At 43.1% G+C, this 22,928-nt stretch overlaps 1 protein-coding gene across 2 annotated transcripts; it reads left to right on the top strand.

Moving 5' to 3' along the window:
- The first annotated feature begins 1,473 nt into the window (after positions 1–1,473).
- LOC307138261 (uncharacterized protein) lies at positions 1,474–19,338 on the top strand. Of its 2 annotated transcripts, none has more exons than XM_079836474.1 (7): positions 1,474–1,608; positions 1,924–2,092; positions 2,248–2,750; positions 10,833–11,001; positions 11,155–11,600; positions 15,019–15,187; positions 18,718–19,338. In XM_079836474.1, exons 2-7 carry the CDS (start codon positions 2,047–2,049, stop codon positions 19,038–19,040), a joined length of 1,656 nt encoding a protein of 551 aa, XP_079692600.1. In that variant the 5' UTR covers positions 1,474–1,608; positions 1,924–2,046; the 3' UTR covers positions 19,041–19,338. The 2 variants fall into 2 exon arrangements, with proteins under 2 accessions (XP_079692600.1, XP_079692599.1); XM_079836473.1 differs by having other exon boundaries at positions 1,474–1,637.
- Positions 19,339–22,928: the final 3,590 nt, after the last annotated feature.

The raw sequence follows: 22,928 nt of genomic DNA, 5'->3' as shown, positions 1-22,928 counted from the left end.
GTGTTTGATTCTGTGTGATGATAACCTATGCATGAACGAGGAAGATTTATGCATGATGTATAAAGTTTGGGAAAAGCTTGATTTCAACTGTTCGGCTTTCAAGATTTTGGGATGGGTTTCCTGAAAATGCTTGATTTCTTTTCCTTAGGTCATCAAAGTTAAAGTCACCATGAAATCAAAATCGACAAATCTTGTTTTTTTTTTATATTGCAGTGTTTATTATAAATGATTTATCGCTGCACATCATTATTGTGTTAATAATCTTGAGTCAGAATAACTTCATCTCTTCTCTGATGACGAGGGCGGGGCCACCTGTCACTCACATGAGATCAGCCAATAGCAAACCACAACCATCCAATCAATTCCCCACAGACACAATCAAGCCCCGCCTACATTTGTTCTTGTTTGTGAAGCATTGCAGCCTTGTTGTTAGAGCGTCTGACTCTCCGGACCCGGGTTCGAGGAGCATAAAAAAAAAAAAAAGGTTGGCAGATATTAAGCAGATTCAGGGCCCTATTGTACTGATCTGATCATGGTCTGACGTTGTGTCTGAATCCACTTTTACTAGTTTAATGATGGGAAAAACAGTGGGCGTAACATGCAATAAACCAATCAGAGGCTCATCTCCCTTTCCCTTTAAAAGCCAGTTGTGCTGCACCATGAGAGGATTCACTATTGACATGAGGAGAGACTGAACACTTCTCCAGAGAGGAATCCTTTATTTTAATATTAAAGCGTGTGTGTGTGTGTGTGTGTGCGCTGCTGCTGTGCGTCCCTGTGTGTGTAATAATCAGAGCGTGTGTGTGTGTGATAGGGCCCTAATACTTTAATGGCTGCTAGTTACTATAGTTAGTAGAATGTCTAAAGTTAGTAAAGTTGACTATCAAAATAAAGTGTTGCCATTAAATTCTTACAGACTGACTTTTAAATAAGCCTTTAGGCATTATTTATTCATGTCTTGGTTAAACTTAATTAGCTTATTTAAAGTCAGTCTGTAAGAATTTAATGACTTTATTTCGATAGTACAACATTTACACTATTGTAATTTTAACTGAGATTTTTTACACATTAAGTTCAACATTTGAGTGAATCTCGTTCAACAAGTAGAGAAAGAGCAGCACAAAATCATTCACAGCAGCAAAAGGGTTAATTATGGGGTAGCCTAATCCATTTTACAGTACAGCCCACCCACACAACTCTCTAGTCTAGTGTAAGATTTTTATAACAACATAATATCATAAGCTGATTGCGTGGGTTCTGCCAGTATTGTTTACTTTTTATTGGTTTTAAAGAATTACAACTACTAAACAAAAATGAGAAACATACATAAATAAAAAACGGAGGAACATTACAGTGGCCAGAGCTACTTCTCTCACACGGGTTATTTCCTCCAAATGTACATTTATGAATATTAAATTTAGCTCAAAGGAGTAGCAGATTAAATGAGTAATATCTGTTCTGCCAGTAGTGGCCACTCGTGAAACGTAAACAAAGACTAGCAGTCGAAGGGAATTAATGTTAGGCTATGAAGTGAGCATGCGATTCATTCACTTAAAAAGATTCATTTTAAGACGCTGATTCGTTCATCTAACATCAGAAAGTGGAGAAGTAAGGGGAGAGATATCCTGCCGATGAGTGTGAGAGAATGTTTTTACGGATTGGCTAAATGTTGTTAGCTAGCCAGGTTAGCTGCTCTAGATACTAACTGTTAAGTTAACTGTTTGTGCAGCTTGTTTTGTTAACCCCTTCCAGACTGCATTGTAAAACGATAGTTTATCGAGTCTAACCTATAAATGAGCTTGCTAGATTAGATTTATATGCAAAACATGTTCAGTCATATGTGTTATACAGTGGGGAAAACACATTTTAGGTTAAGTTTATAGTTATTTCCTGTAACTGACATGAATTTTCTTGTCTATTCAGCACATCACAATTAAGCAGAGAGGGGAAGAGCCTCGGCCTCGACGCTGCCATGCAAATGCTTCTTTATTCACTTGCCCCTTCTGCTCTTCTGACGTCTGTAAGCCAAGACAGTACCATCAGATAATGGCCCATATAGCTGGGCATAAACTGAGGGCGGTGGAATATGGAGGTGAGTGAGTGAGCACACTGTTTCTGTGGGAACACTTTATAATAATGCTGTAATAGTAACTAATGTACTTAACACATGTTATGAACTAAAAACACGTTTATAGCATTCATAACTCTTGGTTAATGTTGTGCTAATACAAATGTGCTCTGTTTTAGATCATGTTATTTACAGCTGTAACATTTGCTGTGACAAAATGGCCAGACATTTTCACTGTTGCCAGTGTCCCAAGACTTACATCAATAAAGCTGCCCTAAAAAAGCATCTTTGCAACAGTCATCCCATAGCTTGCACTTTAAAGCCACAAACAGTAAGTGACCCACGACAAGATCCTCCTTCCCAACAACCAACATCTCAGCCGCAACAAGATCCTCCTTCGAAACAACCAACATCTCAACCACAACAAGATCCTCCTTCCAAACAACCAACATCTCAACCGCAACAAGATCCTCCATCTCAACCGCAACAAGATCCTCCTTCCAAACAACCAACATCTCAACCGCAACAAGATCCTCCATCTCAACCACAACAAGATTCTCCTTCCAAACAACCAACATCTCAACCACAACAAGATCCTCCATCTCAACCACAACAAGATCCTCCATCTCAACCACAACAAGAACCTCCTTTGCAGCAAAAAAACCAGTCATTGATCATCCAGGTAATGTCTCACAGTATTAAGAATCAAGGGGATGTAAACTTTTGTAAATTCAGCCTTTTTTGTCTTGTGGATTATATGTAAACCATCTTTTATGTAAAATATCTTATTCAGGAAAAAAATAACATGCATTTTGTATGATCCCTCTTATTTTGTTAAAATAATTATTATTTTGCAGATTCTGTAAGGTGTATTTAAACTTTTGAGCCTTTAGCCGTTGAACGGTATAGCTTGTTTAACCCTTTCCAGACGGCACTTTTTAATTGCCTTTGAAGTTACCATGAAATCAAAATGGACAATTCTTGTTTTTTTTATATTGCGGTTTATTATAAATTAATTATCGGTGCACATCATTAATGTTTTAAGTCCATGTTCCTGGGGGATATTCCAGAAAGCAGGTTGTGTGACATACCCGGGAATGTTCAAGAGTAAGTAAGTGTGTAACCTCAACTTTCGGTTCCAAAAACGGAGGTAACTTTCAGGGTATACAAGTAGCCATAGCAACTCACTCTCTGAACATAACCTGCTCCCAAGCAGCTCATGATCCAGGGTTAGTTTGCTTAAGAGGTAATCAGATGTGTTTTATATAATTAATATACACTGAACAAAATTATAAACACACTTTTGTTTTTGCCCCCATTTTGCATGAGCTGAACTCAAAGATCTAAAACTTTCTATGTACACAAAAGGCCTGTTTCTCTCAAATATTGTTCACAAATCTGTCTAAATCTGTGTTAGTGAGCACTTCTCCTTTGCCGAGATAAGAAGTGTGATAAGAAGCTGAGAAGTGTGATCCCCCTGTAGTTGGAACACACTCTCCGGTCCCCCTTCTTGAAAAGAGGGACCACCATCCCAGTCTGCCAGTCCAGAAGTACTGTCCCCAACCGTCAGGCGATGCTGCAGAGGCGTGTCAGCCAAGACAGCCCCACAACATCCAGAGACTTGAGGTACTCAGGGCGGATCTCATCCAACCCCTTGCCACCGAGGAGCTTTTTAACTACCTCAATGACTTCAGCCCGGGTGATGGACGAGTCCACCTCCGAGCCCTCAGCCACTGCTTCCTCAACGGAAGACATGTCGGTGGGATTGAGGAGATCCTCGAAGTATTCCTTCCACCGCCCGACTATATCCCCAGTTGAGGTCAACAGCTGCCCATCTCCACTGTAAACAGGGTTGGTAGGGCACTGCTTCCCCCTCCTGAGGCGTCGAACGGTTTGCCAGAATCTCTTCGAGGCCAACCGATAGTCTTTCTCCATGGCCTCACCGAACTCCTCCCAGGCCCAAATTTTTGCCTCCACGACTACCCGGGCTGCAGTCCGCTTGGCCTGCCGGTACCTGTCAGCTGCCTCCGGAGTCCCACAAGCCAGCCAGGCCCGATAGTACTCCTTCTTCAGCTTGACATGGTCCACTCAGAACATGGTCCACTCAGACTCAATATCTCCAGCCTCCCTCGGGATCCGGTCGAAGCTCTGCCGGAGGTGGGAGTTGAAGATCTCTCTGACAGGAGACTCGGCCAAACGTTCCCAGCAGACCCTCACAGTACGTTTGGGTCTGCCGAGTCTGTCCAGCTTCCTCCCCCGCCATCGGATCCAACTCACCACCAGGTGGTGATCAGTTGACAGCTCCGCCCCTCTCTTCACCCAAGTGTCCAAGACATATGGCCGAAGGTCTTATGAGACGACCACAAAGTCGATCATTGACCTCCGGCCTAGGGTGTCCTGGTGCCACGTGCACTGATGGACACCCTTATGCTTGAACATGGTGTTCGTTATGGACAAACCGTGGCTAGCACAGAAAGCCAATAACAGAACACAGCTCGGGTTCAGATCAGAGGGGCTGTTCCTCCCAATCCCGCCCCTCCAGGTGTCACTGTCACTGCCCACGTGGGCATTGAAGTCCCCCAGTAGAACGACGGAGTCTCCAGTCGGAGCACTTTCCAGCACCCCTCCCAGAGACTCCAAGAGGGCCGGGTACTCCGCACTGCCGTTCGGCCCGTAGGCACATTCAACAGTGAGAGACCTATCCCTGACCCGAAGGCGCAGGGAAGCGACCCTCTCGTTCACCGGGGTGAACTCCAACACATGGTGGCTGAGCTGGGGGGCTATAAGCAAACCCACTCCAGCCCTCCGCCTCTCACCATGGGCAACTCCTGAGTGGTAGAGAGTCCAGTCTCTCAAGAAGTGTGGTTCCAGAGCCCAAGCTGTGCGTAGAGGTGAGCCCGACTATCTCTAGTCGGTGCCTCTCGACCTCCCGCACAAGCTCAGGCTTCTTCCCCGCCAACGAGGTGACATTCCACGTCCCTAAAGCCAGATTCCGTGTCCAGAGATCGGGTCGTCGGGGGCCTCGCCTTCGACTGTCGCCCGATCCACTATGCACTGGCCCCTTATGATTCCTCCTGCAGGTGGTGAGCCCACAGGAGGGCGGCCCCACGTCACTCCTTCGGGCTGAGCCCGGCCGGACCCAATGGGGGGACGTCTCGGCCCTTGTTGTAATTGTAGTCATAACGGGTTTGTGATCTGTTCTTAGTCTGGCCCGTCACCAAGGACCTGTTTGCCTTGGGAGACCCTACCAGGGGCATATAGCCCCCGACATAGCTCCCATGATCATTCGGGTACTCAAACTTCTCCACCACGATAAGGTGACAGTTCAAGGAGAGGCTCTTCTTAGGCGTTTCAGAGAATTTGGCTGTACATCCAACCGGCCTCACAACCGCAGACCACGTGAAACCACACCAGCCCAGGACCTCCACATCCAGCATCTTCACCTTCAAGATCTTCTGAGACCAGCCACCCGGACAGCTGCTGCAACAATCGGTTTGCATAACCAAAGAACTTCTGCTCAAACCGTCTCAGGGAAGCTCATCTGCATGCTCATCGTCCTCATCGGGGTCTTGACCTGACTGCGGTTCGTCGACGTAACCGACTTGAGTGGGCAAATGCTCCGGCACTTTGGAGAGGTGTTCTCTTCACGGATGAATCCCGGTTTTCACTGTACAGGGCATATGGCAGACACCGTGTATGGCGTCATGTGGGTGAGCGGTTTGCTGATGTCAACGTTGTGGATCGAGTGGCCACTGGTGGCGGTGGGGTTATGGTATGGGCAGGCGTATGTTATGGACAACGAACACAGGTGCATTTTATTAGATTAGATTAGATTAGATTCAACTTTATTGTCATTACACAAGTACAAGTACAAGGCAACGAAATGCAGTTTAGGTCTAACCAGAAGTGCAATAGCAGCAAGTGCAGGATATACAACGTTTGCATAAGTGCAGGACATGGATATGTACTGAGTATATATAAATATATCTATAAATAGAGAGATGGTTATTACTATAAACAGAATTTACAGGTGAATATGTACAGTGAATAATATACAGATGGTTAATACTATAAACAGAATTTACAGGTGGATATGTACTATGAATATAATATAATATACAGATGGCTATTACTATAAACAGAATTTTACAGATAGAGGTATACAATGATATGTTAGGCTAAAATGAGGAATATGGCAGTGGATTAAGGTAGTGCAATAAATTATGGACAGAAGCTATCCGAAAAAAAGTGTAAAAGTGCAGTGGAAGTGATTGCATATTACAGTTAGAAGTACGGTGCAAAATACAAATGTAAACAGTTGGTACTGTAAATAACAGTCGGCAGTGCAAATGAGCATAATCCAGTTATGGTATGGTAGTGCAAAATGCATAAGTAAACAGTTGTTACTGTAATAAACAGTTGGTAGTGCAAATAACAAAGTAAAGGTGGATGTGAGGTAGGAGAGTTATCAGCGGGGGTTTGAGTTCAGTAAAGAGACAGCTCTGGGGAAAAAACTGTTCTTTAGTCTGCTGGTCCTGGTCCGGTGGATCCTGAAACGCCTGCCGGAGGGCAGGAGAGAAAACAGTCTGTGGGCTGGGTGAGAGGAATCCTTGAGGATGCTGCGAGCTCGATGCAGGCAGCGTTTCCTCTGGATGTGCTCGATGGCAGGTAGTGGAGTCCCTGTGATGCGCTGGGCAGTTTTCACCACCCGCTGCAGTGCCTTGCGCTCCGCAACAGAGCAGCTCCCATACCACACTGCGACACAGTTGGTCAGGATGCTTTCTATTGCGCAGCGATAGAAGTTCACCAGGATAGCCGAGGAGAGCTGATTCTTCCTCAGTGTCCTCAGGAAGAAGAGGCGCTGGTGAGCCTTCTTGACCAGGCTGGAGGTGTTGGTCATCCTTTCCACGACATGTCCGCCGAGATGTGGATCCCCAGGAACTTGAAACTGGAGACACGTTCAACAGCCATTCCATTGATGTGGATGGTGTCGTGTGTGCCTCTTGACTCCTTCCTGAAGTCCACGATGAGCTCCTTCGTTTTGGTGGTGTTGAGGAGCAGGTTATTTTCGGTGCACCATGTGGCCAGGTGCTGGATCTCCTCCCTATAGGCAGTCTCATCGTTGTTGCTGATGAGACCAATCACCGTAGTGTCGTCCGCAAACTTGACGATAGAATTAGATCCATACACAGGCTTGCAGTCGGCGGTGAAGAGGGAGTAGAGAAACGGGCTTAGCACACAGCCCTGTGGTACACCAGTGTTAAGAGTGATGGATGTGGAGCAGGTGAATCCTGAACGAACATTCTGGGGTCTGTCAGTTAGGAAGTCCAAAATCCAGTTGCACATTGAGGTATTGATGCCCAGGTCTCCAAGTTTGGCTATTAACTTGGTTGGGATGACAGTGTTGAATGCTGAACTGAAGTCAACAAACAGCATGCGTGCGTAAGTGTTTTTATTGTCCAGGTGAGTGAGCACAGAGTGCAGTGCCATGGAAACGGCATCCTCTGTGCTCCTATTGCTGCGGTAGGCAAACTGGTGTGAGTCCAATGTGGATGGTAGAGAGTCTTTTAGGTGTTCCAGGACCAGCCGCTCAAAGCACTTCATGACGATTGGTGTGAGTGCTACAGGGCGGTAGTCATTAGGGCACCTCGGGTTAGAGTGTTTTGGCACTGGCACAATGGAAGTGCGTTTAAAGCATGAAGGTACAGCTGCTTGGGCAAGAGACAGGTTGAAAATGTCTGTAAAAACCTCAGCGAGCTGCTCCGCACATGCCCTGAGAACACGACCAGGGATGTTGTCTGGTCCAGCAGCCTTGTGCGCGCTGATCCGGCTCAGTGACTTGCAGATATCTGTGGTGGAGAGTGTGATAGGTGGGTCAGCTGAGGGTTTGAGCTTGGTGGCAGTTTCTCTGTTGTCTCTTTCAAAGCGAGCATAAAAGTGATTTAGCTCGTTGAGGAAGTTGACATCAGTGGCTGCGTGGGTGGAGTGGGGGGGTTTGTAGTCACTGATGGCCTGAATGCCCTGCCACATGCGTCGAGGGTCAGAGTTGGAAAAGTGACCCTCTATCTTTAGCTTGTAGCAGTGCTTGGCCTTTTTGATGCCCCTCTTCAGGTTTGCTCTGGATGTACTGTAGGCTTGTGCATCTCCTGATCTGAAGGCAGTATTGCGTGACTTCAGCAGGATTCGCACTTCCCTGTTCATCCAAGGCTTCTGATTTGGGTATGTGGTGATCTGTTTCTGGGTTGTAACACTGTCAATGGTGGTATTGATATGATCCAATACAGAGGAGGTGTAGAAGTCAATGTCCGTGTGAGCGCCACTGGTGGCTTGAGAAGCAAACACACTCCAGTCTGTGTGTAAAAACCTTTCCTGGAGTGTGGAATCAACCCCCGCAGGCCACACCTTGATGGTCTTCACTGATGGCTTCACACGGTTGATGAGAGGGTGCATATTTGGGGATGAGGAACAAAGAAAGGTGATCTGACTGTCCCAGGTGGGGGACGGGTGTCGCAACGTAAGCGCCAGCCATGATTGTGTAAACATGGTCTAAGGTTTTGTTTCCTCTGGTGTGGCAGGAAACGTGCTGGTGAAACTTGGGTAGCACTGACTTTAAGTTTGAATGATTAAAGTCACCTGCAACAATAAAAGCAGCTTCCGGGTGATCAGTCTGTTGTTTACTGATGGCTGCATGAAGTTCTTTCATAGCAAGCTTGGCATCAGCATCCGGGGGAATATAGGCTGCAGTTATAATGGTGGAAGTGAACTCCCGCAGTAGATAAAACGGTCTACATTTAACCATGAGAAACTCGAGGTTAGCTGAACAATGACTCCCAACAATAGCAGAGTTTGTGCACCAGGCTTTGTTAATGTAAATGCACAATCCACCACCTCTGGTCTTACCGGAGCCATCTAATGTTCTATCCGCCCGGAGCGTGTGGCATCCCGCTAGCTCAATAGCGGTGTCCGGTATTCCGCCATTTAGCCAGGTTTCCGTGAAGATTAGGACGTTACAGTTCAAAAGTTTCTTGCTGTGTGTGATGCTGAGTCAAATCTCCTCCATTTTGTTCACTAGCAACCGTACATTGGCAAGGAAAATACTGGGTAAAGAGAGCCGATGTGGGGTTAGCCTTAGCTTTAGCCTTAGCTTAGCTTTCAGTCCTCCGCGTATCCCCCGCCTTTGTTTACGATCTCGGCGCCGCCTGCGAGCACTTCCGCCCGGCCGGGTAGAGTGCATAGCCTCGGGTGTCCTAGCGATCTCTAGGATCTTATTGATCTTATTGGGAACATATTGATGGCATTTTGAATGCACATAGAAACCGTGGCGAGATCCTTAGGCCCATTGTTGTGCCATTAATCCACGACCATCACCTCATGTTGCAGCATGATAATGGTCGGCCCCATGTTGCAAGGATCTGTATTCCTGGAAGCTGAAAACATCCCAGTTCTTGCATGGCCAGCATACTCACCGGACATGTCACCCATTGAGCATGTTTGGGATTCTCTGGATCGGCACATACGACAGCGTGTTCCAGTTCCTGCCAATATCCAGCAACTTCACACCGCCATTGAAGAGGAGTGGACACTCCACAGGCCACAATCAATAACCTGATCAACTCTATGCGAAGGAGATGTGTTGCACTGTGTGAGGCAAATGGTGGTCACACCAGATACCTACTGGTTTTCCGACCCCCCAATACAGTAAAACTGCACACTTTAGAGTGTCCTGTGCAATAATCATGCTGTCTAATCAGCATCTTGATATGCCACACCTGTGAGGTGGAAAAGAGAGTGCTCAGCAAAAAAGAAGTGCTCACTAACACAGATTTAGACTGTGAACAATATTTGAGGCCTTTAGTGTACATAGAAAAAGTCTGAGATCTTTGAGTTCAGCTCATGAAAAATGGGGGCAAAAACAAAAGTGTTGCATTTATAAACGGGAACATAATCTGAGTTGTCTGAACTTAATCACAGACACGTTTTTGGAACCAGCATACCTCGAGTAAGCAAGGTTTGGGTTAAAGGGTTAGTTCACCCAAAAATGAAAATTCTGTCATTAATTACTTACCCTCATGTCGTTCGACTCCCGTCAGACCTCCGTTCATCTTCGGAACAGAGATTAAGATATTTTAGTTGAAATCTTTAAGGGTCTTGAGAGTGAACGGTGCCATTGAGCCAATGGAGGACTTTCAGAGCCATCAGATTTCAACTAAAATATCTTAATTTCTGTTCCGAAGATGAACGGAGGTCTGACGGGTGTCGAACGACATGAGGGTAAGTAATTAATGACAGAATTTTAATTTTTGGGTGAACTAACCCTTTAATCAACCGAGAGTTCAAGGTATATGTGTTGGTAAGTTAACCTTGCTTTCTGGAATCTTGGACCAGAATTACAGCGACATCTCTTCTTTGATGATGAGGGCGGGGCAACCTGTCACTCACATGAGATCCACCAATAGCTAACCACAACCATTCAATCAATTCCCCAGAGAAAAAATCAAGCCCTGCCCTACATTTTTTGCACCAACGCAACTTCTGTTTCATTATGATTTTAAAACAAACAATAGTTTATTGAGTCTAATTTAGTTAGATTACTAGATTAGATTTATATGCACCACATAACGTAGTTTAAGTCAATTGAGTAGTGTATTTTTGTTTGTTTGTTTTTGTAATGTGAATACATGGTGCTATACAGTGGGGAAAACTCATTTTAGGTTAAGTTTATAGTTATTTTCCATAGCTGACATTAATTTTCTTGTCTATTAAGCACATCACAATTAAGCAGAGAGGGCAAGAGCCTCGGCCTCGACGCTGCCATGCAGATGCTTCTTTATTCACTTGCCCCTTCTGCTCTTCTGACGTCTGTAAGCCAAGACAGTACCATCAGATAATGGCCCATATAGCTGGGCATAAACTGAGGGCGGTGGAATATGGAGGTGAGTGAGTGAGCACACTGTTTCTTTGGGAACACTTTGTAATAATGCTGTAATAGTAACTAATGTACTTAACACTCACTAAACTAAAAATACTTTTATATCATTCATAACTCTTGGTTAATGTTGTGCTAATACAAATGTGCTCTGTTTTAGATCATGTTATTTACAGCTGCAACATTTGCTGTGGCAAAACGGCCAGACATTTTCACTGCTGCCAGTGTCCCAAGACTTACATCAATAAAGCTGCCCTAAAAAAGCATCTTTGCAACAGTCATCCCATAGCTTGCACTTTAAAGCCACAAACAGTAAGTGACCCACTAAAAGATCCGCCTTCCCAACAACCAACATCTCAACCGCAACAAGATCCTCCTTCGAAACAACCAACATCTCAACCACAACAAGATCCTCCTTTCAAACAACCAACATCTCAACCGCAACAAGATCCTCCTTTCAAACAACCAACAACTCAACCACAACAAGATCCTCCATCTCAACTACAACAAGATCCTCCTTTCAAACAACCAGCATCTCATCCACTTCAATTAGCAGCTCCTCCAGCGATTAAGAGAAGGCAGATTTCTGTGCAGTGCCGTCTTAGGGTGAGTATGAAATCTAAAAATTAGAAACACTTTGAGAAGATGCATCGTAAAGCTATGCAACATGTCATTTACAAACACAGTGTGTTGTAAAAGAATAGGATGTACAGTGATGTGCAAAAGTATGTTCAATTTTGCCTACAGGAAATATCAGTTAATTCCTCCAAACTTTCCTTTAGCCATTAACTGTAATAATCCAGTGAGATTTTTTAGATATGTCTGACAACATATTCTATGGTCCACACAGAGATCTGATTTCACAGTCATTGAGTGAACTGAGATACAAGGCCTGATTTTGTATATAAGTGTGTTTGGATTGTTTTAAATTAAACAAAATAAAAATTAATATGTCATAGAGTTGTTTGTGGTGGTGGTAAATTTAACGTGATCTGCGTTGTTGTCACAATCGTGGTTTATTGTGGGATATGGAGCTGCCTGAAGTGCATATGAAGTAGACTCGCTACCTCTTTCATAATTGAGGGGTCAAGGGTCTGTCCATATAAACTTTACGAAGTGGAGCGCGTTTCAAAATGTCGGCAGAGATTCCCCCGAGGTGAAGTGCTTTGGGAAGTTGTCTAAAAGTGGAGTGGAGCTCAGTCTTGGGCTATAACATCAGCCCCTTGGGAACCCAAATGGATGAGGGGAAGGTAGAAGCCGTTGTTTCTGCCCACTTCAACCACCTTTAAGCAAGTCCAAAGTTTTTGTCAACTTCTAGTGCTGGTTTCCTGGACCTTCGAGGCCTCCCACACTGTCCAGCGACTCAAGCAAGCCTTTACATCTGCTCTACTTACATCCTAACAAGCCTTTTGTGGTTGAAGTAGACTCTTCCACTAGTGGCATGGGAGTAGTCCTCTCTTTGCAGCAGGGGAAATCTCCCAGGCTCCATCCATGTAGAGGTCTTTTTCTCCTGAAAGCTTTCCCTGGCAGAGTAGAATTACGACATTGGCAAATGAGAACTACTAGCCATCAAGCTCACGTCGGAGGAGTAGCAGCATTGGCTGGAGGGGGCCCACCATCTTTTATCATCCAGGGCCAAACAATATCAAAGCGGATGCCTTGTCTCGTCTCAATTCCCCCATCGAACCTCAGGAGGAGCCAGAGCCTATTCTGCTTTCCAACATCATCCTCTGTCCAATCCAATGATCCCTGGATGATCAGATTGTGTCGGCTGCAGCCAACGAACTTGCTCCACCCGGTTGCTCAGCTGACAAGATCCTTGTCCCAACTTCACATAACCTTCTACTCTTATGCCTGGTTCAGACTACACAATTTTTTTTGTCTGTTACAATAGTCACTGTGTCAGATTACGTGATTTTGACTCCTAAAATCTTGTCGTGTCCTTGACAAGAAACATGTCAGACTACACGTTGCTTCGCGACCAATCATCGCTTGTTGTCTTTAACGACGCGCGTGATGTCATCGAGAAGGCGAAACTAGCGACTGACTTCCGGAAACAAACAAGAGCGTAAACAATGTCTGAAGCGGCGTGTTTTGTACTGGCTGTCTTGTGTTTAGAAAAGCGCAAAAAAAGAAAGAAAACCCGACCATAGACACGTTCCTGGCTTGCTCGAAGAGGGCAGTATGGGTTGTCAATCCTCCAAGGAGAACTTGAGGTAAAATATAGTTATTTTTATATTAAATATTTTGTTATTAGCCAGTAGTGAAAGCTCTCTCACACACACACACCCTCAATCACACACAACCTCACTCACGCGCACACAAAACACACTCACTCACTCAATAACAAAATCTCTATCTCTCTCTCACACACAATTTTCTCTATAGCGAAGAAGAATATAATGAATGATTTGCTAGCTTAAAAGTTACAGCTAATTCCAGTACTCACCGGGTTGCTGAAGGGCTTCCGCTATCGTACGGCAGCTTTTTTTTTGGTAATCTGTCGTGGTAGTCCCTCGATGAAACATCGTACAGGCAAGAGTACTGTTGCCACATCTCCACGAACCTTTCCTCCATTTCATAACTCCACCTAGCCGCACCATCATCTCTCTTGCGTTTCGCCATGTTTGAAAGCTGTGTACGAAAAGCGTCTGTGCTCCGATTGGTCACCGTCACCCATGTGACGGAACCTGTCGTGGGGACCTTTCAACATGCTAGTCTTTCTGCTGTGACGTCGTGAACTATCGCAGACGCGGATTCGGTTGTCGTATACTATGACACACTATACGAGATGATACGATCAATTCTTGCGTCCCGACGTCCATTGTCGTTTACGAATCCCTACGACACCATACGTCAAACGGATCGTGCTAAAATCGGGCTAAAATCGTGTAGTCTGAACCAGGCATTAGAATCTGTCTATTCCACAGTGTGCACTGGCCACCCAGCGATCAATAGTATGTCCCAGAAGGTACGTCCAGGGATGTCAGGAATGTGCACCGTTATGAATTCCCGTGCGGCCGCGCGGATTATACTTTCACTTTTGAATGAGCAATTTGGGAGTAAATTGCTTGAATGTGTTTAATATTATTCTTAATGAAAAACACAAAAACAGAACAGTACAATGACAAACTCGCTTAAATGGGCGCTTTTACATTTAGCTTTGAAACTGAATCTTCCGCTGTATATTGTCATTATTGCTCAGTTAAGTTTTTAATTGTAGCGTCTGTTCTCTAACTGAACTAAATTATTTTTGTTACTATAAAACAATCAAAATGATATTGATACGACTGTTTATAATTTCATACAGCTATATCTATAACGAAAAAACATTTACAAGTCTTGACATCATATCCGGGAGATAGTCAGTAAATTCGAGTAAAATCACAGGCTTTGCTTATCCCGTGCGAATGCGCACTTCAGATGTGGGGAGTAATTTCTAAATCACACGAGGTCCCCAGATAAAACTAATCCCGTGCGAATAGGGCTTTAGTGTCTCGTCCCACACCTGGAAGCTCAGACTGCTTGCCCTCTCTTCGGATTTGGAGAGTTTATTCTCCTGCAATCTTATACCTGAGGATTGTCTGACTTTATTCTCCAGTCTCCAGCGATCTCCTTCGTCACCATTTAGTCCCTGGTTTGTCTTTCCCCTACTACTCACCTGGACGCGGATTCTCACCTCCCTCCACTAACAATCATGTGAAAAAGATAGTACACTCTCTTTGAATTCTATGGTTTTATGTATCCGGACATAAAAAAATAATTACCTGGTCCTCACCTCAAGTAACTCCCATTCTTTATAAAGACTGTTGTTTTCCTGCCATATTCACCCACTTAGACTCGTATACTTTCCATAACTCTGCCATTTCATGAATACTCCATAGATGCATACTTGCTTGTTGGCATTTCTCCTCAGTGCTGTTCATTTACATCTTATGAAATAATGTTTTAGGTTCACTTTCATTCTCCTGAGTTTCCATGACGCTATTGTGAGTAACTGACATGAATCTTCTTGTCTATTCAGCACATCACAATTAAGCAGAGAGGGCAAGAGCCTCGGCCTCGACGCTGCCATGCAGATGCTTCTTTATTCACTTGCCCCTTCTGCTCTTCTGACGTCTGTAAGCCAAGAAAATACAAACAAATTATGGCCCATATAGTTCGGCATAAACTGAGGGCGGTGGAATATGGAGGTGAGTGAGCATTGTGTTTGTGTTTTTGTAATACTTTATAATAAGGTTGTAATAGTTCATGTTGTAAACGTATGTTGTGAACTAACAATGAAAAATACTTTTACAGCATTTATTAATCTTGGTTAATGTTAAGGTCGCCAGATTTTTTTTAACAGTTTGAAGGGGAGAACAAAAAAATTTGAGAACCACTGTTGTATGGGTAACTTCAGTGATTTAGCATTAAAGGGTTAGTTCACCCAAAAATGTAAATTGTGTCATTAATGACTGAGCCTCATGTGGTTGGACACCCGTCAGACCTCCGTTCATCTTCAGACACAAATGAAGATATTTTAGTGTAAATCTGATGCTCTGAAAGGCCTCCATTGGCTCAACTTTACACTCTCAAGACCCTTAAAAGACACTAAAGACTAAAGTTACAAAGTCCATCTCACTACAGCGACTCTACAATAACTTTATGAAGACGAGAATAGTTTCTGTGCACAAAAAAACCCTAAATAACGACTTATATAGTGATGACGATTTCAAAACACGGCATCATGAAGCTTCGAAGCGTTATGAATCAGTGAGTCGATTCAGCGGTTCAGAGCGTTATGAATCAGCGAGATGATTCAGCGGTTCAGAGCGTTATGAATCAGCGAGTCGATTCAGTGGTTTGGATCGCCAAAGTCACTTGATTTCAGCAGTTTGGCGGTTTGACACGCGATTCGACTCACTGATTCATAACGCTCCAAACCGCTGAATCGACTCACTGATTCATAACGCTCCAAACCGCTGAATCGACTCACTGATTCATAACGCTCCAAACCGCTGAATCGACTCACTGATTCATAACGCTCCAAACCGCTGAATCGACTCACTGATTCATAACGCTCCAAACCGCTGAATCGACTCACTGATTCATACACTCCAAATCACTGAATCGACTCACTGATTCATAACGCTCCAAACCGCTGAATCGACTCACTGATTCATACACTCCAAATCACTGAATCGACTCACTGATTCATAACGCTCCAAACCGCTGAATCGACTCACTGATTCATAACGCTTCGAAGCTTCATGATGCATTATTTTGAAATCGTCATCACTATATAAGTCGTTATTTAGGGTTTTTTTGCGCACAGAAACTATTCTCGTCTTCATAAAGTTATTGTAGAGCCGCTGTAGTGAGATGGACTTTGTAACTTTAGTCTTTAGTGTCTTTTAAGGGTCTTGAGAGTGTAAAGTTGAGCCAATGGAGGCCTTTCAGAGCATCAGATTTACACTAAAATATCTTCATTTGTGTCTGAAGATGAACGGAGGTCTGACGGGTGTCCAACCACATGAGGGTCAGTCATTAATGACACAATTTACATTTTTGGGTGAACTAATGCTTTGTATCAGTAGAAACCCAGTAGTATATTCAAATTATGGTACCCCCCCCCCCCCCCATGTGCCCCTGAGACGAGAGAATTATGCATTTTATTTCCGATGACACAAATATCGTCATTTTGCATCATCAGACGATTTTTGGCCAGAGGCTAGAGACTTCAGGAGCTGTTCTGCATGTTTTAATCCACCCACAGGGGAGGGTCTCACTCACAGAATGTAAATGCGCATGTGCAAGTGAGGGCAAGATGACCAATAGGGGTGGCTTTGGGAGTGGCCTCTGGGCAGCGAAGCAAGTGCATTCTGGGAGTTGTTGTCTTTCATCCACATGAGACAAAAATACCTTTTCTGTCTTTTCTCAGTCTAGAAGGCACCAAATACAAAAATATACTGCATAAATGACAGTTTAAATACACATTCATCTTCCCAGCGCTGAAGTGCCCCTTTAACATTGGTCGATCTATTATGAGCTAAGGAAGAATGAACAGTTGTTTTCATAACTTATCATTAATCAAGAGTTCTGTAAAAGAAATGCTGTTCATTGCAGTGGCATACGTGAACTTTTCCCTTGTTTTCCAGAGTTACTTTTTACCTTTTGTAAGGGCAAATTTTCCAACATGGCATTATTTAATACTGCTCAAAGATGGCATACGTATAATTATAGTAATGATTTTTTAATATTGATTAAGAGAATACTTTTAAAATGTGGGAAAACAATACGTCATATCCTGGCAACACAGACAGAAACTCCTCTGATTGGCCGTTGAATTCATAAGCTCAACAGACACGTGTGTGTGATTGATTACAATGCTGCAAAATCAGCGCATAATGAGCAGACCTAATGTAAAGCTGCCAACAACACTTCATGTCATTTTCTCATTTCACGTTAATTGCAGCAGCTGTGATAGATTTTGTTTAATTGTGCAGGGGCATTTTTTGCCCCCAAGCTACCGTTAATTTCTCACCTTGCTTCATTGTTAGTTTGTTATGCAATGCATTTGCCAGGGTTCCCACGCTTCTTGAAAGTTCTTGAATTTCAGACGCATGGATTCAAGGCCTGGAAAGTACTTGAAAACAAACACCGGTCCTTGAAAGTGCTTGAATTAAGCATGAACTGCATTTTGTTAGAGTAGCGTGTGCTATTACAAAAATTGGCCTTCATGCGCTGCCAAAGCCAGAACAAAACAGCATTACAGGAGGAAGCTATTTCAATATATTTCTGCTGTTCCATAAGCGCCATCTACTGTCAAAAGCCCTATTCAGACGGTAATTGTTTCTCGTGGGGTCGTAAGGTATTTCCATCATTGTCAGGGCTAGTCTGATTTTATTGCCGCCTGAATCCAGAATGTCAATGTTTTTCTCCCACCACCCGCGTAAAAAACACCAAGGTCATGTGGTGATTTAATTGCCGTCCGAATCCACATCTCTGAGTTTTCAAGAATACATCACTTCAAAATTCACTGTTTATATCCTTTTTGACCCCTGTGGAGCACCGTACGTCTGCGCTTCGCTGTAATTTGGATGCATTTTAAAGATCTAGATGTTAAATATAATATACAGTATGTGCAGGTCTTAAAAGCCTTCAAATTGATTTTTAAAAAGGTACATGTACTGGTGATTTAATAAATAATTTTGCATATTTTTAATGCCTAACAATTAACTTGTCCATATCTTTTTTCATGTATACAATATTCTCTCTATATTTTGATGTTTTAATTAAGTAATGATTTATAAAAAAGAAAACTAAAACTAGTGTGAAATAAATGTTAAAAGCAGGAATAAGAGCTGCAAACTGCATCTTGTACACCAGCCTCTTTCCTCATTGGATTTTGTAAAATTGTAAATGTTTCCTCATTGGAAATTGTATTTTAGTTGTCAGTATTTGCTTTAGCGTTACTGCATTAATGATAGACACAGGTACAGTAGGTGTTTGATATACTGTGCAGATTGGCAGTAACACACCCACCTTTATCGTATTTATTGTGCTTGATTTAAATTAAAAGGTGCTTTAAAAAGTCCTTGAATGTCCTTGAATCTGGTGTTCAAGAAAGAGTGGGAACCCTGATTTGCTGATGTAAAAAAACATAAGCTTATACTAAAGTGATAGCGGTCATATTATGTGAAACGTGTACTAACGCTGTTGTTGTTTTCCCCTGTTTTAGATGATGTTATATACAGCTGTAGCAGCTGTGGTGAAAAGGCCAGACATTTTCACTGCTGCCAGTGTCCACAGACTTACTTCAATCAAGGTGCCCTAAGAAGGCATCTTTACAGCACTCATCCTATAGAACCACAGCCTGTAGATCCTCCACTACAAGAACCTCCTTTGCAGAAACCAGCCCCTCTTCCAGTGGACTTAGCAGCTCAGCCAGTGATAGCTCAAAGAAAGCAGATCTCTGTGCAGTGTCCTCACTGCAGGGTCAGTCTCAATTCCAAAAATGTAAAGATCCACATTAAGCGGAAACACATGTCATGTATCCCATAACTTCACCTTGAGATTCATCCCACAAGGTTATCTGTGACATGGATATTTGCAAAAGCTGAGTTGAAATGGCCCCCAGGAGTGAGCTTTTGTAAGCTCAGTGGACGGCACCTGTGCTGCTGCCCCTAGTGGAGACTCAGAGCACTGACTGAGAAAAGCGGAGACATCTCAACTCAAAAGCAAACCTGATTCTGACCCACAACAAACTGACTCTGCAAACAAACGATTGTGGAGATATCAGTGGACCCTGCCTGCTCCTTACCAGTGTGCAATATACAGTATTAAAGCATTAGTTCACTTCAAAATGAAAACCTCCTGATCATTTCCTCACCCCGTCTCATCCAACGTGTTCATGTGTTTCTTTCTTCAGTGGAAAAGAAATGAAGTTTGCACTCATTCTCTCAGATGTCTTTTCAGAGTGTGTGCGTGTGTGTGTGTGTGTGTGTGTGTGTGTGTGTGTGAGAGAGAGAGAGAGAGAGAGAGAGTGTGTGTGTGAGTGTGTGTGAGTGTGTGTGAGTGTGTGTGAGTGTGTGTGAGTGTGTGTGAGTGTGTGTGAGTGTGTGTGAGTGTGTGTGAGTGAGTGAGTGAGTGAGTGAGTGAGTGAGTGAGTGAGTGAGTGAGTGAGTGAGTGTGAGAGTGAGTGTGTGTGAGAGTGAGTGAATGAGTGTGTGTGCATCTGTTCACACAAATGCCCCGCGATCTCTTTAATTCCCTGCCCAGAAGAAATAACCAGGATACTGGAGTCAATAGACATGGGAAGGAGGAAGCCCGTCTGTGTCAAACCTTAGGTCTTTATATCCTGAACGGTAGAATCAAAGGAGATTCCAGTGGTCACTTTAGAGCATTTACTAAAGTCCAGTCTCCCCTGTCTGATCACAGCCAGATCAATGTTTCCATTAAAGGTGAAAACATCAGACCAAGAGAAATGCATAGAGAGCCGATTCATTTATATAAACTCAACACACCATATAGATGGACTCATAGCACTGCTGAAACATATATTAATGTATTAAAGTCAAGTCAAATAGTCAATTCCATAACAATGTTTAGTAATTCAATATATGATAATAACCGGAAGGGAATTGATTTAGCAATTAAACATATTAATGTCATTTTTGAAAATATAGCAAAAACAGCTCATTTAAATAAATTGACACCATATAAACACAAAAACTCTACGAAACAAAAACCTTCTGAAAAATGGTTTGACCATGACTGTAAAAGAATCAGACAAGAGCTAAGATTAATTTCAAACCAAAAACACAAAGATCCAGTCAATTCTGAGTTACGCTTAAAACACCCAGACCTTCTGAAACAGTACAAACACACACTGAGACAGAAGAAACTGGATTATTACAACAACACGCTTCAGAAGATTGAACACACAGTTGATCAGGGCCAGTTCTGGAGTATGTGGAACAGTTTAAATGCTACAAAGCCACAAGAATTAGCCATACAAGATGGCCAGATTTGGAAAGATTACTTTGAGAACATCTATACCCACCAAACTGACCCTTTAAATAATCCCAACCAATTAAAAATCCTTGAAAAATTAAATGCTCTTGAGTCATGCATCAAAAACAACCAAAATCCACTAGATTACCCAATAACCCCACAAGAACTCAGCGGAAAACTGAAATCCCTCAAATCTAATAAATCCTGTGGCCCCGACAATATAAAGAATGAGATGCTTAGAAACAGCTCTCCTGAACTTCAGAACGCTTTGCTCAAACTGTTCAACTTGATTCTGACTTCAGGTGTTTTTCCAGAGGTCTGGAATACAGGGCTCATCTCTCCCATCTTTAAAAGTGGAGATAAAACAGATCCTAATAACTACAGAGGAATCTGTGTAACCAGCTGTTTGGGAAAAGTATTTTGTTCTATAGTCAACTCTCGGATTTCATCTTTCTTAAAGCAGCACAATGTCATCAGCAAATCTCAAATTGGCTTTCTCCCCAAACATCGAACCACTGATCATATTCACACACTACACACATTAATAAACCAACACGTACACCAAAAGAAAGACGGAAAAATATTTGCTTGCTTCGTCGATTTCAGGAAGGCTTTTGATTCCATTTGGCATAAAGGATTGTTTTATAAAATCATTCAAAGTGGTATTGGGGGAAAAACATATGACTTAATTAAAAACATGTATAACAAAAATAAATGTGCAGTAAAAATTGGTCAACAAAGAACAGAATATTTTTCCCAACAGCGTGGGGTCAGACAGGGCTGCTGCCTCAGCCCGACTCTATTTAACATTTACATTAATGAACTGGCAGATCTACTGGACCAATCAGAGAGTCCAGGACTACAACTGTTCGACACACAAGTCAAATATTTACTGTATGCAGACGACTTACTAATTCTGTCTAAAACACCAGAAGGTCTCCAGAACAATCTAGACATCTTAACTAAATACTGCCAGGACTGGTCCTTAGAAGTCAACTTCCAAAAATCCAAGGTCATGATATTCCAGAAGAAACCCAGAAATCTGGAACATAAACATACATTTACAGTAAACAACACCACAATTCAACACACTTTACATTATAATTATCTTGGTCTGGTTTTAACACCCACTGGAAACTTCAAATTAGCAATTCAAACATTACTTGCAAAAGCCCGCAGAGCCCTGCACGCCATACGCATGAAATTATTTAAAATAAACATCCCCATTAGAATCTGGACAAAGATCTTTGATAGCGTAATTCTGCCCATTGCACTGTATGGAAGTGAGGTCTGGGGTCCAGCGACTAACTACAGCCATAAGGTCTGGGACAAACACCCTGTAGAAGGTCTGCATGTGGAGTTCTGTAGGAACATCCTCCACGTCCACAGAAACACACCCAACAACGCATGCAGGGCGGAGCTAGGCCCACTTCCCCTTAATCTAACCATTAAAAAAAGAGCCTTGAAGTTCTGGATCCACCTACACTCAAGTTCTGAAGATGATCTTCATTTTAAAGCCCTACAAACACAGAACAGTCATCTTTGTGTAATGGTGTCAGAACTGATGAATATAGTGTATACCACTGCTCCTGTAAAACATGCAAAAATCAAAGAAATTATGAAACATGAGAAAGAGACATATATGCAGCATTGGAAACATCAAACCAAAGAGCAAAGCCGTCTCCAATGTTATCTGGGTCTAAACAGAGAGTACAGTCTGGCTAACTATCTTGTCTCAGTCAGGAACACAACACACAGAGCATTATTAACACAGTACAGACTGAGTGACCACACACTGGCCATAGAGAGAGGGCGTCATAAGAAGACGTGGCTGCCTCCAGAAGAGCGGATCTGTAGTGAGTGTAGATCAGGAGCAGTGGAGACGGAGGCACACTTCCTCCTCCACTGTGATAAATACACACCCCTCAGAGACTCACTCTATAGGCAAATCCAACACATTATCCCTGAGTTCCAGTCACTCCATGATCCTGAAAAACTAAAGATCTTACTCGGTGAAGGACCTGCTTCCCCTTATATAGCACAGCATATCTATAAATGCCACAAATTAAGATGTACTGAGTGAACACGTCCAGATTAATAATATTATTAATATATGTATATATAAATATAAATGTGAATGTGTTTTATGTATGTATTTGTTTTGCTTTGTGAAATGCTTTGGCAATATGTACCCATGTATGTCATGCCAATAAAGCGAATTGAATTGAATTGAATTGAGTGTGTGAGTGTGTGAGTGAGTGAGTGAGTGAGTGAGTGAGTGAGTGAGTGAGTGAGTGAGTGAGTGAGTGAGTGAGAGTGAGTGTGTGAGTGTGTGAGTGAGTGAGTGAGTGAGTGAGTGAGTGAGTGAGTGAGTGAGTGAGAGTGAGTGAGTGAGTGAGTGAGTGAGTGAGTAAGTGAGTGAGTGAGTGAGAGTGA

This window comes from Gobio gobio, assembly GCF_949357685.1.
Source record: "Gobio gobio genome assembly, chromosome: 15".
Classification (NCBI taxonomy): Eukaryota; Metazoa; Chordata; class Actinopteri; order Cypriniformes; family Gobionidae; genus Gobio; species Gobio gobio.
This window is presented reverse-complemented; position numbering and strand designations above follow the sequence as displayed.